This window comes from Heterocephalus glaber, unplaced genomic scaffold, assembly GCF_053883595.1.
Source record: "Heterocephalus glaber isolate CG9 unplaced genomic scaffold, H.glaber_assembly_v1.0 deba00001428, whole genome shotgun sequence".
In the NCBI taxonomy this organism is placed as follows: Eukaryota; Metazoa; Chordata; class Mammalia; order Rodentia; family Bathyergidae; genus Heterocephalus; species Heterocephalus glaber.
Window position 1 is genome coordinate 32,688,529 of NW_028258293.1, and position 22,967 is coordinate 32,711,495.

Genomic DNA, 22,967 nt, shown 5'->3' on the forward strand with positions numbered 1-22,967 from the left:
GTCTGCGCGCTGCTCTTGGGACTTGTAGTTCTCTTAGGGCTTTATGTAGCCCAGTACACTGAAGGTGAACTCCATCTCCCAGGAAGCATTGCGGAGGACCCTCTGCTTTCCCCCCCCTCCTCCCGCCCCTCCAGCTCAGGCCAGCTGGTTTTAAAGGGGACGCGGACCGAACGAAGGTTCGCGGGGTGGCCCCCGCTCCGGCTCCGCCCCGTTTCCCGCACCTCGTCCCTCCCCCCGTTTCGTCCCGCAGCCTGGCAGCCGCGCCACAGAATCTGAATCCCTGAGTTCATACAGGGTTGTGCAGAGCAGGGTGGAAGGATTGGACTTGCAGTAGAAGCAGCATCCCTGTAGTCTGGGACCTGGAGGAGGACGACCCCACCCTGGGGGGGGGGCAGTGGACTCGCCCTGACCTAGTCCGGCCCAGCCTAGTTCTTCTGGGTCCGAGCGCCCCGCCCAAGAGCCGGCTCAGAAGTAGGGACCACTGAGATCTGAGAGGTAAGGGGGCTGGGGGTGTGGGTAAAGGTCGGGTGGGTGTCTGCATTTTGGCTTTTCAAGAACCCCAGACTTGCCTGTGAGGCTCTTAAGTCAGGGCCTGGGGGGCAGGAGGTCTGGATGCACCCTGGGCCTTGCTGTGTGACCTTGGGTGAGTAACTACCCCTCTCTGGGCCCCAGCCTCCTTTATCAATTGTACATTGAGGTCCAGCTGCCGCTCCCTTCAGGGCTGACAGCACCGCCAGCCTTTGGGGGAGGGGAGCTCAGCCTGGGCTGGGCACGGGAGGGAGGGGCCGACCTAGGATACAAACTGGGGGACCCAGAGGACCCCACTGTTTGGAATAGGCTTGTGCTATTTTCAGCATCCTGGGCCTGGGGTACTTGTAAAGGCCTTGCAAATTGGAGACCTGATGTATCAGCTTGGTGCTCTCCCTTCTAGAAAGCCTGGGACAGGGGTTGGAGCTTAGGCAGCAGAGGTTTTTTTTGGGGGGGGTGTGTGGCCCTGCAGGGATGGTGTGTATCTGAGAACAGAACAGCTTTCCTTCTTTCTTCATTGCCCTTCAGTTAAAAAACACTTTCTTTTTACCAGTAAAATCCTTGTTTTTTCTTTTCAGGAGGCAGTTTGGTGGCCTAGACAAGGGCCCAGAGTAGGTGAAGGGTGTCTTTCCAGGACTGCCTTGGCTAAAAGGAGTTCAGTTAAAAATACTGTACAGTGGGCTGGGGATTTAGCTCAGTGGTTCCGGTGCCTGTCTCACAAGTGTAAGGACCCGAGTTCAATCCCCGGTACCAAAAAAACCCACAAAACTGTACAGAGATGCCAGGCGCAGTGGCACATGCCTGTAATCTCACCCTGTGTCCCAGCACTGGGGAAGCTGAGGCAAGAAGATCTTCCTGAGCTACAAAGACCCTGTCTCAAAACAGAAAACAAAATGAACAAACAAAAAACCCCAAACAAACAAACAAACAAAAGCAGTAACCCCCTGGAGGGGTACTGTTGCCCAGAGCCCTGGAAGGCCAGAGATAGAGGGCATTTTCTGGTGGGAGGGACAGCTGGGTGCCCTCAGGTATCCCTGGTACCCAGGGGAGTCAAAGGAGAGAGGCTAACTGTGAAGGTCCGAGAAGTGCTGAGCAAGGGCCAGGGTAGCTGCTGGGTCCTGAAGAACCAGACCCTCCGGGACCTTTGTGAAGTCCTCTCCTTAGTTCATGGTGGGAAAACCTGGAGGGTAAACCATGAAAAAGTTTTTTTTCTTTTTTTTTTTTCCTGCATTGGTTGAATCATTTCTAGAGTGGTTACAGCTTCTTAGTCCCATCCAGTGACACCTGTAGGAGCTTTCTTGGCTGATATTTGAGATTCTCAGGATTATGGATATGCAAGGCCAGGCCTGGGCAGAGGAGGGCACAGTGACTGGACCCAGGGAGAGGTCCATATCTGGAAGGTACTTTTCTGGTCACATCTTGGTTTTCTCATCTTACTGTCACATGTCTCTCCTTAGTCACTTGACACACTTTCATAGACAACTCTTTGCTTAGTCCTGCCCTGGGCCCTGGACATAGGGGGATTGGACCTACTTCCTACCAAGGGACATCCCAGACTGTGGGAGAGACAGTGGGAGAGATGGGCATGGAATCATATTGCACATGGATGAAAGAAGCTAAGAGGGCTTTGGAGGCCAGAACTTAGAGACCTAATTGTGGAAGAATAAGGAAAGGCCTTGGAGAGGAGGGCTAAATGAGCTGGGCATTGCAGGGTGAGGCAGAATCCCTTCCCAGCAGGACATCAGGGAAAAGTCCTCAGTCCAGATTCCCCACTGAACAACATCAGGTCCATCCCATCCCTGCCCCACATCTGCTTGGTGTCAGAGACAGCACCTGAAAGTCAGGCTCAGGAGTTTGGACTTTATCCTGAAGGGGTGGGACAGCCTTGAGAAGTCTGAGCCAGGGATGGTAGGAGGGAGCTTGTCAAGTAATTAGGATGAGGGTTGGAGAGATGAAGGGATGGTGAAGGCTGAGCTGGGGCCAAGCACGGAGGGGAAGTGGACACACACACACGGTGCTTTGGGAGTGATGTAGATAGATGAGTCAGGCTCCACTGTGCAGGAACTAGAATCTGTCAGCACACAGCAGAATGCCGAGGGTCATGGAGAGGAACAGATAAAGGGATCTGGGCCTTCTGGGGGAGGATGGTGACACTCATGTGCTACTCTGTGCCCTGGAGCAAACTGGGTGTTGCTGGGACCCCCAGGCTGTCATGCCAGCGTGGGGATGGTATGAGCTGAGGGCTTGGGGAGGAGCAGCAGTGCTGGCTGGGAAAGGCTAAGGGATGGGCAGGTAGTCATCCTCCATTCTGGAGTTTGGAAGCTCAGAGGGTGGCTGTGGCCACCACAGGGCACAGGGGGTAGTAGATGGGCTGCATTCAAAGCTTGTACTCTGTTCACTTCTAGGAGGACACTTACCTCTGTTGGAGGATGGTTGAGGGAGGGAACGAGGAGATTGGCTAGGAGACTGCTGCACTAGTCCAGGCAAGAAGTAAAGAGGAGCTGACCTTGGGTAGGGCTGCAGCCCAGATGGAACCCTGAGATGGGGTGAGGCCTAAGGGAGGACATTCTTTATAGAGTCAGGTAGATTGACAGCACAGCATATCTCCTTGTCTCCTTGCTGTTGCGTCCCTCGGTGCCAAGTGGCCCAACAGTCTCAGGACTGCCCCACCCCTCATCTTTTTTATACTTTGTCCCAGCTATGTGAGTGGCAGGCCCAGAACTGCCCCCATTCTCCAAGTGAAAAGGTTGAGGAGGCAGGTGGAAACTCACCCATCACCTGGTGATTCTGAAGTGGGGAATCTGGGTTTTAAGCTTTTAATGAGGGCTTTTGTGGGGGGAGGGCCTCAGCTTGCAGCTGCATTTGGCATGAGGCAGCTGTCTCTTGGGACAGGCCGCCTGCTCATCTGGGGTCTAGTCAGGTAATCCAGCCTCTCATGAGGAATGCTGGGGTCTGCTGCTTCTTCCCTGAGAGCGCAGGTTTTAATCCTGCACTGCCAAGGCCCCATGCCTTTCCCTCCCTGAGTCCAGCTTCCCTATTCCTGCTGAAGAGACAGCAGATTTTGTCCTGCCTTGTTTCTCTGGCCTGTGGTGGGGTTATGTGAGGTTAAAGCTTCTAAAATCTTTTGCATGAATGCATTCAGGATAATATTGAGTGGGTTTGTGGGTGACCATGGTGACAGCTGACCTGACTGCGTAGGAGCAGGGACAGGTAGGCAGGGCTTGTGTGGCTCAGCCAGGCCACTGACTGAGCAGGGCTGCAGGGCTGGCCTTGGAGATGAGCCCTTGTGAAGTGGCACCCCTGGTGTGGGCTCCTAGCTGCCAGGTACAATCTGCCTAATGTGGCAGATAGTAGGTAAATGATATGAAATTGCCAGCATTTGAGTGCTCAGTTTCATGAGGTTTAATCTAATATCCTTTATCCCCATTTTACAAGAGAAAAGAGAGCCATGGATATGCCTTACTTAAGGTCATTCAATGAATTTGACCTAGAATTCAGGGCTCTGTTTGTCATCTCATTTGTTTTCTTCAGAGCTTTTCCTGGCCCCAAACTCCATTTCTGGCTGCCCATTCTCCACTTGGATACCAATATGTTATTGATTGGGGTCTCTTCTTAGCTGCCCAAGTATTTGGATTTCTTGGCACCCTGGCTTGAAAGCATGTTAAATCCACTAGCCTTCAGGGAAGGAGGAGGCTATCCCAGGGTTCTGTGTCTTGTGAGAGAGGTTGGGCACAGCAACTGCTTTGTCACAGGCACTGCCTAAGAAAGAGGACCAGGGCTGAAGTGTTTTGTTTTTTGTGTGTTTTGGCAGCGCTGGGGATGGAACCCAGGACTTTGTGCATGCAAGGCAGGTGCTCTACCCGAGTCACATCCTAAGCCTGGGAGACCAGTTTTAAAGTCACTTTTGAGATCATGCTCAGAACTGGCACTCTTTACAAACATGTCTGCCTCCACTGCCAGACTGGATGCTCCTGAAGGGATTGGGACTTTGGTTCTAAAGCAACAGGAATTGACATTTTCTGAGAACTTCCTTGTGCCCAGCACCATGCTAAAGGCTTACATGTGTCTTCATAACTCTGCAAGGTGGGAACAGAGGCTCAGGAAGCATAAGTAACTTCTGTGGTAACCAGAATGCATCCCACATGAGCCTTACTCAAAGACTAAAAAAGCTGAGTTGAACACATTATTCCCCCCACTTGCTGGTTAGGAGGCCTTCGACCGGCCCTGGGCATCAAACTTTTTTTCCGTCTAAGATGAAGTCTTCATATAAACACACACACACACACACACACACACAAACACAAATCAGGCAACCAAAAGATGCATTTCATAGAACAAAATATAAAAGTAGAGGCCAAATGACAGAATGGAAAACATAGCTAAGCAATAGGTTTAAGAAATAGAGGGGCTATGTGTGTAACTTAGTGATAGAACACTTGCCTGGCAAAACACTTGCCCAAGATCCTGGATTTGATCCCCAGCACCACCAAACAAACAGAAACCTACAGGGAGATACTGAGGCCACCTGAACTTTTAACAAGTGCCCAGGTGATTCTGAGGCAGCTAGGCCAGCATTTGGGAACCACTGATCTGTGCCATGGCTACACCCTCTAAACACAGTGACCTCTTAAGAGGCATGGGAGATGCCAGTCATGGGGAAACAAGCTCTGGTTCCTACCCCAAGGCGCTTACAACCCAATGAGACACCAACGCTTACGGACTTGGCCGTAGTCAAGAAGTAGGACAGAAAAGGGAGCATCTCCACAGGGCCTGACACATAGTTGGGGTCCCCAAATATCTCAGGTTCTGAATACAATTTTCACATCCATTATCTAGGAAATTTCTGGTTTGTCTTCACACCAGTTGCAGGTGTGTAGCTTCAGTAGTTTTTACTGAGCCCAGAGGGTGACTTATGTGCCAAGCCTCATGTCAGGTGCCACCCAGAGTAAGATTTTACAAAGAGATGGCCCCACCTCGTACCAGCTGAGACTTAGGGATAGGGACAGCAAGCTATTGAAAAACAGCATACGAATTGGGAGTCAGAACAGGTCTTTGTAGGGCAAAAGCTTCCACAAAACAGCCCAGGTGGAGGAAAGGGCAGAAGGCAGGCTCTGATGGTTCACAGGAGTAAGGTCGAGATTACTGAGCCTATAACTCAGTCTCTGCTCATCCAGCAAAAGCCTGCTGTGTGCTAGACGCTGCCCTAGGTGCTGGGGATATGGTGGTTAACCGTGTATAGTACTGTGGGGAGGCTGACGCCAATCAGGTGATCATAAATGCTATAAAGGAGACAGAATGTTCTAAGTTTTAAACTAGGGGGTCAGACGAGGCTTCTCTGAGGAACTGAGTTTCATTTGAGGCCTGAAGCACTAACCAAGCAAGGAGGGGAGGGAAGACCTTGCACAAAGGTCCAGGGACAGAGAAAACACTGTGAGGCAAGACTGAGGGCTGGTGTGGGCTGAGGCCGGAGAAGTAGGCAGGGCCCTGGGTGTGTAGGGCTGCACAGTCAGAACACAGGCGAAATGCTCAGCTTCCCCAGCACTAAGGGACTGTGGCTGTAACGGAGGAATGGGCTCTAGGTGGGTAAAGGAATCCAGGGTAGAGGATGGACTCACCTAGGACAGGTGTGTTAGGTTTTAGAAAGACAGGAGTTTGCAGGTGCGTGTGCGGTGGTAGGGCTGAGAGATAGGGTGTGTCCACAGCACAAGCAAGCAGCACCTTGCAAAGGTGTAGGTAATTTTGGAAAGGGCAGTGCAGCGCTGGGTGGGGGCAGTACAAAGCTTCGAGGGAGCCTGGAGCCCCTCCCTCTCCCCTCCGCGGGCTCTCCCTGCAGGCGTGTTTTCTTTTTTCCTCAGTGCACCATTTCACTCTCTCTGTCACGCTCCCTTGTGTGACTTGGCCAGCATTTTGCGTAGCAGCTTCTAGCTGTACACCTAAGTGGTGCCTCAGGAATGGCAAGGTCTCCGGGAAGGCCTGGGCTGCGAAGGGCAAAGGGTTGAGGGTGGCGGGGGAATAGGCTTGCATTGCTTTGCGGGATTGAAGGTGCTCAGCAGGGAGAGCTGCGACTCCCTGGGATTTACTGTATGATGACGCACTGTGCTGTACTTGGGCACCATTTCTTGGAGCGAGGTAGGTGCCCGTACCCCATTTCACAGATGAGAAAAGTAAGGCCTCAAGTCTCGCCACTTAGGGAAACTGGATCCCACGCCTGCTGAATGGGGTGTGACCCTGCTTTCTTTCCCGCAGCGTGGCCGTCATGGACAAGATCTTGGAGGCGGTGGTGACGTCGTCCTACCCTGTGAGCGTGAAGCAGGGGCTGGTGCGGCGTGTGCTGGAGGCCGCGCGGCAGCCGCTGGAGCGCGAGCAGTGCCTGGCGCTGCTGGCCCTGGGCGCGCGCCTCTACGTGGGAGGTGCGGACGAGCTGCCACGACGCGTGGGCTGCCAGCTGCTGCACGTGGCTGGCCGCCACCACCCCGAAGTCTTCGCCGAGTTCTTCAGCGCGCGCCGCGTGCTGCGCCTGCTGCAGGGTGGTGCCGGCCCGCCCGGCGTCCGCGCGCTGGCCTGCGTGCAGCTGGGCCTGCAGCTGCTGCCAGAGGGGCCCGCGGCCGACGAGGTGTTCGCGCTGCTGCGGCGCGAGGTGTTGCGCACCGTGTGTGAGCGCCCAGGGCCCGCCGCCTGCGCGCAAGTGGCCCGGCTCCTGGCGCGGCACCCGCGCTGCGTGCCCGACGGCCCACACCGTCTGCTTTTCTGCCAGCAGTTGGTGCGTAGCCTTGGCCGCTTCCGCTGTCCTTCAGAGGGCGAGGAGGGCGCCGTGGAGTTCCTGGAGCAGGCCCAGCAGGTGAGCGGGCTCCTGGCGCAGCTGTGGCGCACGCAGCCTGCTGCCATCCTGCCCTGTCTCAAGGAGCTCTTCGCAGTCATCTCCTGCACAGGTGCGTGTGTGACCTGGGCTGGGGGGCGGAGACCGCACCTCGGCAGGTGGTTGTGCTTGTAGATAGTTGAGCCCGCATAATAGTGTGGCACGTGGGGCATGCACAGGTGGGGAACTGTGTTCCTTCATGGAGTTAGCACGCCTGTCCTGAGCTCCTGTGTCAGTCCTCAGAACTCGGAGTAATGCACTGTCTGGTGGGGAAGGACAAGATCAGTGTGGCAAGAGGGGTCAGGGCTGCCGAGGAAACCAGTAGGACAGTGGATGGCGTGGCCTTTGGTTCTGGTGGACTTGGTAGAAGTCAGACTCTTTAGCCTGGTCTTGAGAGATCAGGAGCACCTAGCAGCAAGGATGCTAGGGGGATGAAGGGAGTGTGCCTGGCAGGGAAAAAACGTAAGGACTAATTGTCTCACACAATTAGACAATAGTTTTGTGCTTTTATTGATTTTTTTTTTTTTTTTTTTGAGGCAGAGTCTCACTTATGTAGTGCTGGCTGGACTTGAATTCATGATGATCTCCTGCCTCAGCATCCTGAGTGCTGGAATTACAGGCTTGTACCGTCACAATAAAGTTTGCTAACTAAATGGTGCCTTCTTACCTCTAGCCCTCTGTCCATGTGATTCCACCTGGCATATCCCCTTCCTCCCAATTCCTACCTTTTCTGGCTAGCTCCAGTGTTACTACTTCTAAAGAACTTGCCACACACCCACAGTTGAGGGTTAGTGCTTTGTCTTGGTGCCCAGTACAGGACTGGGCTCAAAGCAGTGGCAGGGAATGTTTGTTGAGTGAATGAGCTCATATGGAATTAGACACTGTGATGCTGTAGGGCAGTGATAGCGAACCTTTTAGAGACTGGGTGCCCAAACTGCAACCCAAAACCCACTTATTTATCATAAAGTGCCAACACTACGATTAAACCTGAATACCTAGATTTTAGTTTAGAAAAAACAGCGCTATCCAGTGCTTGGCTGCTGAGATGATTTGACTCGCATGCTGACAAAGAGGGCTGTGTGTGCCTACTGCAGCGTGTGTGCCATAGGTTCGCCACCATTGTTATAGCGGGAGAGAAGGTGTCCCCCGCGTGCTCTTTGCAGATGCCCAGCTGAGTTGCTGGCAGCATAAGGGGATGGTGTGCCGGGGGGTGGGTTGGGGGCTCCCACCCTGCAGAACTGAGTTTAACACCCTGTTGCAGAGGAAGAGCCACCATCTAGCGCCCTGGCCAGTGTGGTCCAGCACCTCCCATTGGAGCTCATGGATGGCGTGGTCCGGAATCTCAGCAATGATGACAGTGTGACAGACTCCCAGATGCTGACTGCCATCAGCAGGTGGGTGCTGGGGGCTGGGGGTGGCAGGGTGAGGGGCCCCTTCCTCGCTTCTACCTAGGAGCCTCTCCCACTGAGTGGGGATGCTGGCTAGATTAAGGGTCAGCAGCCAGACCCTCATGCTTGTTTTGTCATTCATGTGCCCTTGAGCCCTGCTCAGTACTTGGCCCTGGGCCACATATGGGGGACACAGAGCCCTGCCCTAGTACAAGCTATATGACTCTGGAAGTGCAAGTGAATTCTCAGACTCAGTTTCCCCCTTGGTAACAGTGGAGGTGGGTGGTGGTGTTTCCAGGCTTCCAGGGGGCCCCATAAGAAGGGAAAAGTGCTTAATGATGTGCTTTCTGAGTTTGACAACTACCATAGAGTTGGGGTGCTTTTCAGCTCACAGAGCTCTTGTACGTCCTTCCTCCTCTTATTTGAGTGTCCTTATACTTGTTCTGAGCCTGACCTGCCCGTCTGTGACACCAAAATCCACCTCCTGCCCTCCTGCCTGCAGGCCTGTGCCTGTGCAGACCCCACCCACCTGGCACGGGCCCCCTGCCATTCCTTCCATGGCCACATGCAGATCCAGCAGCTGTGCAGAGCCTTCCTGGATTCCTTGTCTTTAGTGGGGAAGGGTGTGGGCATTGGAGGTGAGTTACCCAAGAGCAAATCCTACCTCTACTACTTCTTGCCTGTGTGACTTTGCATAATTTATTCAACCTTTCCATTTCCATTTCCTCAGCTATAAAGTAGTGTATAATTAACCCCATCCTATAGGGCTGTTGTAAAGATTAGATACAAAACATACCATGTAAAGTGCCTAGAGCAGTGCTGGAAGGTACTTTTTCCATAGGTGTCGTTACTTTGCTCTCTCATTGTTCTACCTCTTAATAACAGTCTGAGTATATAATAACAGTGGTTATTATTCACGCCTAATCCAGTGCCCAGGGCTTGTGTTGTGGGGCCGAGATGTGCTAGAGCAATGCCTGGTGCAGGTGAATACTCCATGGCGTTGGTTTACTCTTCTTTCTTTTACTGAGAATGACAACCTTGGGAATGAGATACTGTCCTCTGTTACAGGCTCAGAGAGGGACAGGGGTTTGGTCCAGGTCTCATGGCCAGGGCTCACTGGAACCAGAGCTCTCAGCCCCAGAGGTGGTGGTCTTCCAGGTGGAGGTGGCTGGAAGTCCCTTCTGCACTGCAGCCCAGCGTGGAGGCGTGAGGTTTGGGTGCTGAGAGGGCCTAGCTCCTCTCCTGTGGGCTGAGAGCCGCAGCCTCTGGAGCGTGTCTGGGCCAGGCTTATTTGCATTTTTGGGCAGTGTCTCGTTTATCCCACAGACCCCAGTGCTGCCTGGGCAGGTGTGAGTCAGTGTGGGAATAGAGGACACAATGGCTGGTCTCTGCGCTGCACTCACCCAGGCACTTGGGCCTCCCTGGTCCCTGTGTCACTGTCACTCCCTTCCCCAGGATGATTGACTGGGTGTCCTGGCCCCTGGGAAAGAACATTGACAAGTGGATCATTGCACTGCTGAAGGGCCTGGCTGCTGTTAAGAAGTTCAGCATCTTGATCGAGGTTTCGCTCTCTAAAATTGAGAAGGTTGGTGGGCTCAGTCTCAACTCAGGCCTGTGGCCTTTCCCCACTAGTCTCTTGCCAGGGCACGGCAGGTGTGGGATCAGAGTACAGCGCTCCCACTCAAGTTCACTGCATGGCCTGGCTACTTTACTGCCTCTCTTTGGGCCTCAGGCTCCCCTCCATCATTCCTCTGAGCACTCGTTTAAATTAAGTGCATCTTTGTCCGTATTGGTCTGTCCATGTATCCATCAGGTATCTAACTCTTGCTGCCCATTTTGGCATCTCTCTGTGTACTCATGTCTTCGAGCAGCTATGTGTTCTGGCTCCTGCGTGACTCTGCTGCTTCAACTCTTCTGTCTCAGACCCCTCCCAGGCTCTTAGGGTTACACTTGGCCTCAGGTGGCCTAGCTCTGGGGGCTCCTGACCAGGGACTCTCTTCTAGGTCTTCTCCAAGCTGCTGTACCCCATCGTCCGGGGAGCTGCCTTGTCTGTTCTCAAGTATATGCTGCTGACTTTCCAGCATTCCCACGAGGCCTTCCACCTGGTAAGAGCACTGCCTGCTGCCCCAGCAATGGCAGCTCCACACCCGCCATGGCCTGAGAGGCAGTGTGCATTCCCTGTTGGAGGCTGAGGAGTGGGGCTTGATGCTCAAGACCTCAGAGCCTGGGTATCAGTGCTGCAGGAGGCCTGAGACCCTGCTGTACAGATAGAAAACTGAGGCCAGGGAATTTACATAGCCTTCCCCTGGGCACATGAGTAACAGAGCCTAGCCTGAGCATAGCTAACATTCCTTGGGGCTGCTCTGTGCCAGGCACAGTGCTAAGGACAGTACATATGTTCATGCATCTAACTCCTGGACAGAGGTCCTGCCAGAGCCTGCCTTCTTCAGATGAAGAAACTGCAAAGAGGTTAAGTTGCTTGTCCCAGACACAGTCAGTGAGTGGAATAAGGAAGATTCAAGCCGTTTGTCTAACTCCCAGCCCACTGTCCTTCCTGTACCCTGTTGCCCACCACCACTGTGGTGGTTTGGCCTCTAGCTCAGGCCCTCCCTCAGGAAGAGGGCTATTCTTCTCACCTGCCTGCCGTCACCTGCCACCAGCCACATGGGGCCCTAGGTTCTGATGGCACTGGGTCAGGGGAGCAGAGCGTCACACTTCCCAGTTGGTTACAGTGGGCAAAGCACAGAAGCTGAGATTGGGGTGCTTGGGGTTGAACTTAGCACTGCTGTTTTCCTGATGTGGTGACCTTGGGCTGAGCATTGAACCTCTCAGAGAGCCTGGCACAGGGACAGCCCTGGGACAGTGGGAGGGGATTAGGCGGGGGTGGTATTTTCCTAGAGCCTGCCACATATTGATTGGGCTTGATATGCATTCGTTTCTTTCCATCATTCTCCTTGGCTCCTTGTGCCTGTGGCCTGATTGTCCATTGTGACATCATTGATACAGCACCCCAATGGGTCTGACATTGAAACTCCAAAGAAGAAGTGACTTGGGCCTGGTTTAGACACCAGGTTCCATAACTCACAGTGTAATTTGGACAAATTATATAACCTCTCAAGCTGTAGCCTGTGGCCCATTGTAGAGTGTTTGCCTCGCCTGCATGAGGCCCTGGATTCGTTTGATCCCTAGCACTTGGGGCATACACACACACACACACACACACACACACACACACACACACACACACACAACCTTTTTTAGTGTCTTCATCTGTAGGATGGGGGTAACAACTGCTGCTTGACACATAAATGCTGTTCAGGGCCCACACAGTTGGCTGTGTGGTGGCCCCAGCATCACTCCTGCTTGGCCCGGCAGCCCTGGTCATTCAGTCTTTCAGGGTCTTAGGGCTGGTCAGTGGGCTGAGGCTAAACAGCTGGGCTCAGTCCTTCCCTTAACTCAGAGGAAGGTATTATTTATCCTGTTCTGCAGAAGAAGAAGCTGAGGCAGGGAGCCTTAGGTTGTAAGTCTTGTATAAGGAGTCACCTGCATGCAGCTCAGCCCTGTGTGGGTTAGGCCTGGGTGGGTGGTACTTAGCCTAACTCCCCTCTGCTCTCACAGCTCCTCCCTCACATCCCCCCCATGGTGACCTCGCTGATCAAGGAAGACTCTAACTCAGGGGCCAGCTGCCTGGAGCAGCTGGCCGAGCTGGTCCACTGCATGGTATTCCGGTTCCCAGGCTTCCCAGATCTGTACGAGCCTGTCATGGAGGCCATCAAGGTGAGTGACAGTTCCCTACTTGTCCCTGACCCTGCTCTGGCAAAGGGGCCAGTTTGGGCCTTCCTCAGGGCTATACCATAGCTTGGAGACAGCCTCCCGTTATTTACTCCCCGACTGGCTTCTGCCACCTCTCCGGGGCCATGGTGGCCCTTAGGCACACTAGGTCCCCACTGTTTCCCAGATGGATTGTCCTCATGACTGCTGAGCCCTTACATCCGCTGTTCCCTCTAACTATAAACTCTTCCTGTTCTGCTTCACGGGTCCCACTTAACACTTCTTGTTTCTGCTTCATTTTGCCTCCCCCCAGAAGTCTTCCTTGATAACTCTCAATACCCCACTCCATCCCCCAGGCTGGGTCAAGGCCCCTCGGTGCTTCCAGAGCCCTGGTGCATCTTTTGGTCACTCATCATCACTGTGTGTCCCCATTAGACTGTGAGCACCCCAGAGCAGGGCTTATTTACACTTGTTCATATGACTGTTTCGATGCCCTACTCTGTGCTGAGCTGGGGACTGGGGACACAGGCGTGAAGCAAAGTGCATGAAAGGAGCTCAAAGCTCATATACAAGAAAGTCTGATCTACGTGGCTCGTGGTGATGCCTCCAGGTCCTGGGCTGAGGAGCTGAGGAAAGAAACAGCTTCTGGAGCTGGAGAAAGAGAGGCTACAAGGAAGAAAGGGTTTCAGAAATGGCTTGCTAGGTCCCTGGGATCTGACTGTGGCTAACAGTTACAGGTGGTGCTGCATTTGACAGTGTTCTCCCACATTTTTGTCTTCTGATGCTTGCAGGTAGCTCATGAAGCAGATAGGGTTAGTTCAGCTTCATTGATGAAAATGAGGCTTGGAGAGGTTTGGTGACCTACCTGGAGAGCAGTGAGACCAAGCCAGGGCCCCGGCTTGCTGAGGCTTGCCCACGGCCCAGTATGGACGGCAGGCCCATGAGAGGGGCTAGGTGGGTGGTTCTTGGGAAAACTGATTTGACTTTCATTACTGAAGCACAGCTAACTAGACACTCTAGAAAATGTCCCACTACAAAGCATGTAGAAATGCTTATTGAAATATAACAAACATCTTTTTAAGTACATAGCTGAGTTTGCAAGAAAGTAAGGAGGAATCCCCAGGGACCAACCAAAAAGGAAGAGAAAACTGATTTCCAGAATGTTAAGTGAGAAATAATGTTCTTTTGCCTTGGGTGGGAGGGTAGGTGAGGTGACCAGCCTCAGTCACCAAGGGGCTTTGAGCTGGTGGTGACAGTAGATGAGGGCTAGGGCCTGTCCCTGGTAGGGAGTTGGCACTGTGGAGCCTGCTGATATCTGAGAAGGGCTTTACTATTAGTAAAAGAATGATCTGGACAAGACACTCCTATGGTCCAAATTAGAGATCAGAGCAACCTTTCTAGCTTAGTCTGGTCCCTGGACTGAGAGGGGGAAGAGAGAATTTGGAATTAGTGACCTGTTCTCATGTAGTTTTAAGAGTTCAAATTCAGATTATTTTGGGAGTTGTGGGCCGCCCCCCAAGTTTAGATGTTAACATTGAAAGTGTTCATAAACTTGTAATACCCAACAGTTGCCTAGTAGACACAAATCAAGCAATGAAGTTCTACTGAAGATGAGTTTGTAATCCCAAAGTTACAAAACACAGAGTCACCACGACTGAGTAAATACAACAGACCAAACCGCTGGGTAATTTCTTGGCTCTCCTCTTTTTCAGACATAACATGGGAAAGTGTTTTGGTAGTCAGGGCTAACTTCAGTGGAAAGGGGCTGTCTTGATAGAGCATGAGCTCCCTGTGGTAGTCAGGCGGAGGGGCCAGGACTCCCCTTTGTCAGGAATATGCTGAGCTTCTGGGGCTGTTACTATTTCTTGTTAGATGGTGAGCTCCTGGTGGGCAGGGGCCGTGCCGGTTTGGTATCTCTGTCTTCTGTACTTAGTGCCTGTGAGCAGAACATCGTTACAACACGGCTGTAGCGTGAAGATCGCCTTGATGTCGGGGTGAAATAGACCTGAGATGAGTGACAGCCAGGCTCTGCGTGCTGGGGCTGGTGGTCTGGTCTGGGGGTTGAGGCGGGTCTGCAGATGCCTGCTACAGTCCACCACAGGGAGCAGGGACAGGTGGCTCAGGGACATGCTGGGAAGCCTCTTGGAAAGCCTCGGAGAGAGGGGGTCAGAGTCAGACCTTGGCTCCTGATGAGTCAGAGGGCAAGGCCCAGGTGTGGGAATTGTGAGTCCAGTTTGGTGGTCATATGTCAGCAGAGCCTTGAAATTTGGGCTTAATCTCTGCTTAATCCAGTAGCTCTGGGCCTCTCAAATGTTTCTACCATGGGACCTGGTGTCAGGTGAGGAAGACTTACCCAGAGCACTTTGGATTGAGCTCAGAATTTCCTACAGCCTCTGAGTACCAAGTATATATTTCATAATTACAAACGTTTGTTTTAATATGAACATATTTTTCTTCCTTGAATATTGGTGTCAGGAAAATGGGTTACATTTGTCCCATGGCCTGAATACCCCTTGCAACAAGCCAATTTGAGAGGCGAGGCAGCGAACGATAGCATAGTTTGTAAGATTTTCACATGCATCGTGTGTGTACCCTTCTTTGTATCTGGAACCCTGTGTGGGTCAGTTCTGCAAAGTCCTCTCAGATGTATTGCTTTACGGCAGTTTGTCAGGGAGCTGTGGTCCTTGCTGAGGGAGTCACGGCATACAAATTTCCAGTAATAATAGGAGTTTGAAAATTATGTAGAAGAATATGTTTTATTTTCTAAGAGTACAATGTTCCCTTCTCTGGGAGAAATATTTGATGTTTTCTCCAGCATGGGTGTATTTGCATCTTCTTTATGCATGTGTCTGTGTGTGCGGTTCTGTCTGCCCTTTGTCCCTGTTTGGTCATGCTGTGGACGTGTGGGGCAATTAAATAGGGCATGACAGAAAGAAAAAAGAGAATGTTGAGCCTGTGTTTACATTTTCCCCTGGTATCAGTTTTTTAAAAAGTTATTTATGAGAGGTGACTGGTCCAGTAAATATCTGGTAAGTGATTCTGGGAGCCAAGTGATAAGTGATAAGCCGTGGCTTGAGCAAGACCTGCAGTAGCCAGAGGACATGTGCTAGGTGCTAAGCTAGTGGGGCTGTGCACTGTGGGCCTTGGGCAAGTCACTGTGCCGGGAGCTGACAGTGTGCTAGTGCTGGAGGAACTGCTGGGAAGGTTGCTGAAATGTGCTAAGTAGCGCTCCTTGTGGGTTGGTGGTTTTCTTTACAAATGTCATCCTTACAACTAGTGCTTGGTAATCTTTTTTTTTCTTTTTTTGGTACCGGGTAATCTTTTAGGCATAGTTGTTTAAAGTGACAAAGGATAACGAATGGGAAAGTATGCTAGTCCCTGAGCCTGTGTCCAAGGCCCATTCCTTAGAATCCCAGGATCCTCCTGCCACCAACTCTAGGAGCAAGTGGCGGGGAGTGACTAATTCTCTAGAAAGTGGACTCTGCAAGTCTAGAAGGAGGCAGAGTGGGAACGTCACTGGTGCAAGCACCATGAAGGTGTAGGATGCCAGAGTGGTGTGAGGGGTCCTCTCTTGACAGATGAGCAAACTGCGCTCCAGGAAGGTCAGATGGGTGAGGCAGAGAGGCTCACTGACCACAGCTGGACATGGGTGAGGGCCAGTTAGAGCTGGATTTGGCTAGCGCTGTCATTACTTAGAGTCCGTCCCCCTGGTCTGTGCTAGGAACATATACTTCTTCACGTACTGCCTATGTGACCCTGGACAATTATTTTCTCTGAATCTAGTTATTTCATCTCTACAATGGGGATTGTGCCCCCTGAGGCAGTTGCCACCTGAAAGATCATGTAGAAGCCCCACATATCAAAATGAGAACCTGCACGAGTTGTAAGCAGGGGCTGTCCCCACCCCTCTCTGGAACACTCCTGACCGGTGTGTGCTTGGGAGGCTGTCAGTGGGCTGTAGTCCAGGAAGGCCTCTTAGAGGAGGTAATATTTTTGGAGTTGGCCCTGGTGCCCATTGTCTTGCCTGCTCATTTCTTCCTCAGGACCTCCATGTTCCCAATGAGGACCGCATCAAGCAGCTGCTGGGGCAGGATGCCTGGACCTCACAGAAGAGTGAGCTGGCCGGCTTCTACCCTCGGCTTATGGCCAAGTCAGACACGGGCAAGATTGGTTTAATCAACTTGGGCAACACGTGCTACGTGAACAGCATCCTGCAGGCTTTGTTCATGGCTTCTGAGTAGGTGCTGCTTGTGACTTCCTTGTCTGCCCTTCCCTGCTGTGCTCACTGGTGGAAGGTGGGAAGTGGGGGGCGGGAATGGGGGCTGGAGAGGGTGGGCCTCGCCTTGCATTGTTGGTGTGATTCCCAGAGGTCTGTGGCAGGGCCCACAAGCCATTGCCATGCGGGTGGCCAGTGGCAGGATGGGAAGTCAGGTGGGGCTCAGGGGTGGGCTGCAGGGCTCCCCTGGGCTGGCTGGCACCCCTGACTTTCCTCTCGGGGGGGCAGGGTGTGTTGGGTTTTCACCCTGGTGCTGGACATCTCTCTCCTCTTTTTAATGAAACAAGCAGTCTATCAGTGGCGACCTGTATACTGTCTATGACGTCAAGTGTGACGTTGCAGCTTTAGCTCAGTGAGAGGATGCTAGGGTTCTGGCTTAGAATATGACCTCAAGTCAGTGTTTTTTCTCTGAGCTTCAGGGTCAATAAGAAGTTAGGGGGTGATCTCTGAGTCTTTCTGAGGTGCTGCTGCTTGTTCTCCATTTGGCTGATGGAAGGACTGATTTTGTTCTTCTGATTTCTGATACGTGCAGAGTATTACTTTTGTTCAGTGTGGCAAAATGACTTGCCAGAAAAATGATTGTGTGCTTGTAGTGTCTTGAGTGTGAGTTTTGAGACGCTTGCTCATTTTCTGAACTTGCTTTCCTGAGAGTGGCTATGGGGGCCACATTTTGAGTAGTGCTGTTCTGCGTAGTGGCTCAGTGTGGATAAATATGTGCCCAACTGTCCAGAGCTGCTTGTGAGAACAGCACTAAGCCAGGACCTGGAAGTTGGCATGATCCAGGGACAGTGGGTGTCAGGAGCCACACCCCCGCCCCCCCCATAAGATCAGACTCCTATTGGGCCGGGGCTTTAGCTCAGTGGTTTCACTGCCTGCTACACAAGCGCCAAGGACCCGAGTTCGATCCCTGGTACAAAAAAAAAAAAAAGATCAGACTCCTGTCACTGGCGGAAGTCTGCCCCTGCAGGTCCTCTTCCTTCAGTGCATTCCTTGCATTGGCCCTGGCTCCTTCCTTTGAAGGCAGAGGAATGACTCGGGGCCATGGGGCAGGGACCCTGAGTGGGGGCTATAGGAGTGGGGTGCAAGGCTGAGGCTGGGCGGGACACGTGCTGTGAGTGGCTGGGAAGATGTTGGCACGGATTCTGTGCCAGAGTCCCAGTCTTAGAACATTCAAATGTTTGAACCCTGGAGTCATGGGGTGTCAGAGTTGGAAGGGACTGCAGGGGTCACCTTGTTGCACCCTTTATTACCATATCAAGGCCATTGCTGTGCTCCTGACCTCAGACCCTCCAGGCTGAGCTGTTCACCGTCTCCTCCTCCCTGGTCTCTGGCCTCAGCTGGAGCTAGAAATGTCCAGAGGCTCCAGGCTGCCTGCAGGATGGTTGAGTAGAGGCTCCCCGGGGGCCTTGGCTCACCCTGGGTGCTCCTGCTTTGTTTTGAAGCTTTCGACACTGTGTGCTCCGTCTGACTGAGAACAACTCACAGCCCTTGATGACAAAGCTGCAGTGGCTCTTTGCCTTCCTGGAGCACAGCCAGGTGCGTGCGGGGATCACAGAGGAGGGTGGGGAGGAGTTGCTGGTCACTCGCAGGACTGTGTGGCCCACATCTCCCTTCAGAGACTCAGGCTGGTGCATTAAGGTGTTGCCTCATCCATCTGTTGCTGTTTTTGAGCACCCACATTGCCAAGCACCCCAAGGGATGTGGAGGATACAAAGGGGAACGAAACAAATGTATGTCGGTCCTTTTGGAGCCTAACACCCTGGGTTGGGGATTCTCAGGGCCCTGTTGGGGGCAGAGATGCGTAAGCGCCCTCCATCTGACGGGAAGACGACTTGTGGATGACAATTGTCATGCTGTAACATAGGGAAGCATGGCATGTGTGAGCGTGCAGCTAGGGGAAAGGAAACGATGGGGGTGGGTTGGGAAGATGTCATGGAAGAGGCCACACTGCACTCTTTTTGAGGGAGTTAGGCAGTGGACAAAGACATGGAGAGAAAGTGTCAAGTGTGTAAGCAAAGAGGAATCCCTAGAGGATTGTTCATCTCCGGGACCCTGACGCCCTGCGTAGGGGCTAAGTAGTTTGTGGGATGGGATGGGTTGGGGACAGCAAGAAGAATTTGGGTGACAAGGCTGGGCTGTTTGGGACTCAGTCCTAGATTGACCCTCAGACCCAGCACCCTGCAGAGCTGCTGGGGGTGTGGCTGGCTGCTCCTGAGCCTGTCTTTCACCTTCTTCATCACAGAGGCCTGCCATCTCCCCCGAGAACTTCCTCTCTGCATCCTGGACACCCTGGTTCAGCCCCGGCACCCAACAGGACTGTTCAGAGTATCTGAAGTACCTGCTGGATCGGTAAGTGAGACCTGGGCTCTGGCTTGGGGCAGTGGGCAGAGGGCTGCAGGTCCAGAGAAGGCTCTTGGGGAGAGCTGAGCTCTGAGCTGGGTCACATCCTTGTGGTGAGGGGAGCGGGAGCACTGCCTTGTGCTTATGGAAGGTGTGGGGCCGTGCCTGAGTGTGAGGGGTCTGGAGGTACTGAGCTGCACCTGATGAGCTCCATGTGTATGCTGTGCTGTGCTCGCCTGGTGTGCCAGTCTTCATCACTGCCCTGGGGCCCAGCTCCTGGATTCAGGTGTCGTTAGGTAGCATTGGGCACCTGTGTGCAGGTGAGTCTGTGGCACATGTGCTGGCTCCATGTGCATGTGTACACATGCGTGTGAGCACGCCACGTTGAGTGCATATGCCCTGGGAGGCTTCGGTGTCTGTTTAAGTGTGTGGCCAGCTGGACAGGACAGCCGGGCATGAGGAAAGCAACTGCGCGGGAAGCAGACCTGTGTTTGTATGAACACCCTGTGCTTCCTGCTCACTCCAGGCTGCATGAAGAGGAGAAAACAGGGACAAGGATCTGCCAAAAGCTCAAGCAGTCCAGCTTGCCCTCTCCCCCTGAGGAGTCCCCCAGCCCGAGTTCAACCTCTGTGGAGAAGATGTTTGGGGGCAAGATTGTGACCCGGATATGCTGCCTCCACTGCCTCAATGTCTCATCCCGTGAGGAGGCCTTCACTGACCTCTCTCTTGCCTTTCCTCCTCCTGAGCGCTGTCGACGCCGCCGCCTAGGCTCCGTGATGGTCCCTGCCGAGGATGTCAGAGCTCCAGAGCTCCCCTCTGTCCCCCGAGCCCAGGTTCCCAGCAGGGTGGGTCCTCGGAGGCAAAGGAAACACTGCATCACGGGGGACACCCCCCCGACCATGCTGGACATGGAAGACCAAGGGCCCCTCAGAACTGAGGAGCAGAGTGGGCGAGAGGAGGAAGGGAAGGAGGAGAAGGTGGAGAGGGAGGAGGAAGGGAAGGAGATGATGGTGGTAGAGGAGGAAGAATTGGGAAAGGCAGAGGAAGAGGAAGGGACAGGAGAAAAGAAAGAGGAAGAGGAAGAGCAAGAGGAAGCAGAGGAGAAAGAGGAGAAAGAAAAAGAGGAAGAAGAGAAGGAAAAAGAGAAAGAGGTGCCTGAGAAGGAAGCAGAGAAGGAAGGGGACAGCCTGGGGCCAGGGACGCGCAGGGATGTTGCCACCCCCTCCACGGAGCAGCTGTGTGGCCCTGAGGGCTCCCGCTCTGTCCTGGACCTGGTCAACTTCTTCCTGTCCCCTGAGAGGCTGACTGCAGAGAATCGCTACTACTGTGAGTCATGTGCCTCCCTGCAGGATGCAGAGAAGGTGGTAGAGCTGAGCCAGGGCCCACGCTACCTCATCCTCACGCTGCTGCGCTTCTCCTTTGATCTGCGCACCATGCGGCGCCGCAAGATCCTGGATGACATCACCATCCCCCTGCTGCTCCGCCTGCCGCTGGCTGGGGGCCAGGGTCAGGCCTATGACCTCTGCAGTGTCGTGGTGCACTCTGGTGTGTCCTCGGAGAGTGGCCACTACTACTGCTATGCCCGCGAGGGCGCCGCCCGCCCGGCACCTTCCCTGGGAACTGCAGACAGGCCAGAGCCTGAAAACCAGTGGTACCTGTTCAATGACACCCGAGTGTCCTTCTCCTCCTTTGAGTCTGTGAGCAACGTCACCTCCTTCTTCCCCAAAGACACAGCCTATGTGCTCTTTTACCGCCAGCGGCCTGGGGAGGGTTCCACGACCGAGCCAGGCTCTCCCAGAGTCGGCACAGAGCCCACCCTCCACAAGGACTTGATGGAAGCCATTTCCAAAGACAACATCCTCTACCTGCAGGTGAGCAGATGACCGCTGGAGGGATCCAGTCCCAGTACAACTGGAAGCTGGTTGTTTTTCCTCTCTGAGTCTCTTGCTTTCTAAAATCTGTCTGTTGCTCAGTAAGGGGACCGTATTGGCCCAGACAGACAAGCCCTTATCTCAGAGGAACAGCCATTAGTTAATCATGCAGTTATTACTAACAGTGCTGAAGGATCAGCCTGGGGTCCACAGGTGAGTAGTAGGTAGTCAGTGGGTAGGGAGTACTTCTAGGGGCTCCTCTTGTGTCTCCATATTCCTCTTCAGAGTCAAGAGTGTTATCAAAATCTTCAGCCACTGGGACAGCAAGGGCTCTACTAGGGGGATGGGTATCAGCCGTGGACTCTGGGTGGGGTTGGTGTTTTTGAGGGGAAGTGAGGGTGGGGGCAGCACACCTACTTTTACATTTCTGTCAGGCTGCCCAGGGGGAGGCAGGCTGTGGTTAGGGGTCTGCGCCAGGCTGATCTCCAGGAGGCTCACTTTAGGCAGAAGCCCGTCCTCATACCTTGAAGAGGCAGTGAGCTGGGCAGCTGGGGAGAGGAAGCCTGCAGAGAGGTTTTCAAGTAGCATGATGTTACCTTCCAGGTCCCTGGACCTCCTGTTTCCATTATCAGGTCCTTGTTAGCTAGTCACAGTCTAATATGAATGAATTCCTTTCTTCCAAGGGACTGGAGTTTTTCCTGAGGGGAGAGACTTTGACACCTATGTGTAGGGCAGATGGAGCTGGACTGCCCTGAGGACCAGCTGTGCTTCCTCTGTGGTCTGGACCCGGGACCCAGTGGAGACACTCCGAAGTGTGCTGGGTGATGCTGGGGAGGGAGTGAACAGAGAGTCTGGCTCCGGGGTCTGGATTCTAAGCTGCTTCCATGCCCTCTTCTGTGCCCAGGAGCAGGAGAAGGAGGCGCGGAGCAGGGCGGCCTATATCTCCGCACTCCCTGCATCCCCGCACTGGGGCAGGGGCTTCGATGAAGACAAAGATGAGGATGAAGGCTCTCCGGGGGGCTGTAACCCTGCAGGTGGCAATGGTGGTGACTTCCACAGACTGGTCTTCTGATGTGAGCCCTCCCCAGCCTGTTCCCACCCGTGGGGCACCATGGCCACCGCCCAGGCCTTGGCCCCTTTCTCCTGGGGGCCGGGTGGTGGGGGCCCAGGGCCCAGGTCCCAGGCAGAGCTGCTGTGCTGGGTGGGGTCTGAGGGGCTGTGGAGGCTGGCCCAGGGCTGAAGGAGGCCCTTCAAAGGGCAAGAAAGATGGAGAGGGTTTCTGGGTCATCGGTCCTCAGTCTGAAGGGTACACAGACACCTGAATGTGGAGCTGAGACCCAGGCCCGGCCCCGAGATCCGTCCCATTAGGATTTACACCCAAGTGTCCTGGCTGACTTGGAGAACCTGGCTGGTCAGGCTCTGGGCTTTGGCTCCCAGCCTCCGCAGGCCCATCCTGGAGCCTGAGCGGGCTCAGGAGCGTCCTGGCCTCGAGTAGCGCATCCCTCCCCCAGCTCTTGCTTGATAGGGTAGAAAGCACAGCGGGACTCAGAGGACGTCAGCCTGAGTCAAGAAGGGGCTGTGTGTTGCCTCTGCTGGGCCCCCCCCTCACATTTCTCCGAGGGCGTTTGGGCCAGGTATGTGGGTGCCTTTGGGGAGTTTCTATCGACTCCTTTGAGGCATGCAGGTGGGAAGCAGTGTGGCAGGGGATCAGAGAGGAATCTTACCTGTCTCTCTCACCTGCCTCCCCTTTCCCCAAGTGCCCCCCCCCCCAGCCTGCCTCAGTGCCTGAAGTGCCACTGTCTGCATCCCTCTTCTGGTAAAGATAGAAAGTCTTTATTTTATTGCAAAGACATTTGTTCATCAGGAAGCCATCGTCTGTCTGAGGAAGCTGGCTGGCTCGGTTCCTCTGACCTATTGGCCCTGAGAAGGGTGGGTGG

General features: G+C 53.7%; 1 protein-coding gene across 3 annotated transcripts; it reads left to right on the plus strand.

The window, feature by feature from the left end:
• Positions 1–47: 47 nt before the first annotated feature.
• On the plus strand, positions 48–22,956 carry Usp35 (ubiquitin specific peptidase 35). Of its 3 annotated transcripts, XR_002390904.2 has the most exons (12): positions 48–495; positions 6,775–7,457; positions 8,646–8,778; positions 10,228–10,357; positions 10,776–10,877; positions 12,391–12,549; positions 16,587–16,780; positions 18,262–18,355; positions 19,062–19,168; positions 19,686–21,030; positions 21,714–21,842; positions 21,935–22,087. XR_002390904.2 is itself a non-coding variant. In XM_004869684.4 (11 exons), exons 2-11 carry the CDS (start codon positions 6,785–6,787, stop codon positions 22,100–22,102), a joined length of 3,105 nt encoding a protein of 1,034 aa, XP_004869741.1. In that variant the 5' UTR covers positions 54–495; positions 6,775–6,784; the 3' UTR covers positions 22,103–22,956. The 3 variants fall into 3 exon arrangements, 2 of the variants coding, with proteins under 2 accessions (XP_004869741.1, XP_021103905.1); XM_004869684.4 differs by lacking the exon at positions 21,714–21,842 and having other exon boundaries at positions 54–495; positions 21,935–22,956; XM_021248246.2 differs by lacking the exons at positions 48–495; positions 21,714–21,842 and adding an exon at positions 4,597–6,657 and having other exon boundaries at positions 21,935–22,956.
• The last annotated feature ends 11 nt before the right edge of the window (positions 22,957–22,967 follow it).

Coding starts and splice junctions, on each gene's coding strand:
- Usp35 (XM_004869684.4), top strand. CDS start 6,785: ATGGACAAGATCTTGGAGGCGGTGGTGACGTCGTCCTACCCTGTGAGC. Junction 10,358..10,775: donor CGCTCTCTAAAATTGAGAAG/GTTGGTGGGCTC, acceptor ACTCTCTTCTAG/GTCTTCTCCAAGCTGCTGTA. Junction 12,550..16,586: donor CTGTCATGGAGGCCATCAAG/GTGAGTGACAGT, acceptor TTTCTTCCTCAG/GACCTCCATGTTCCCAATGA.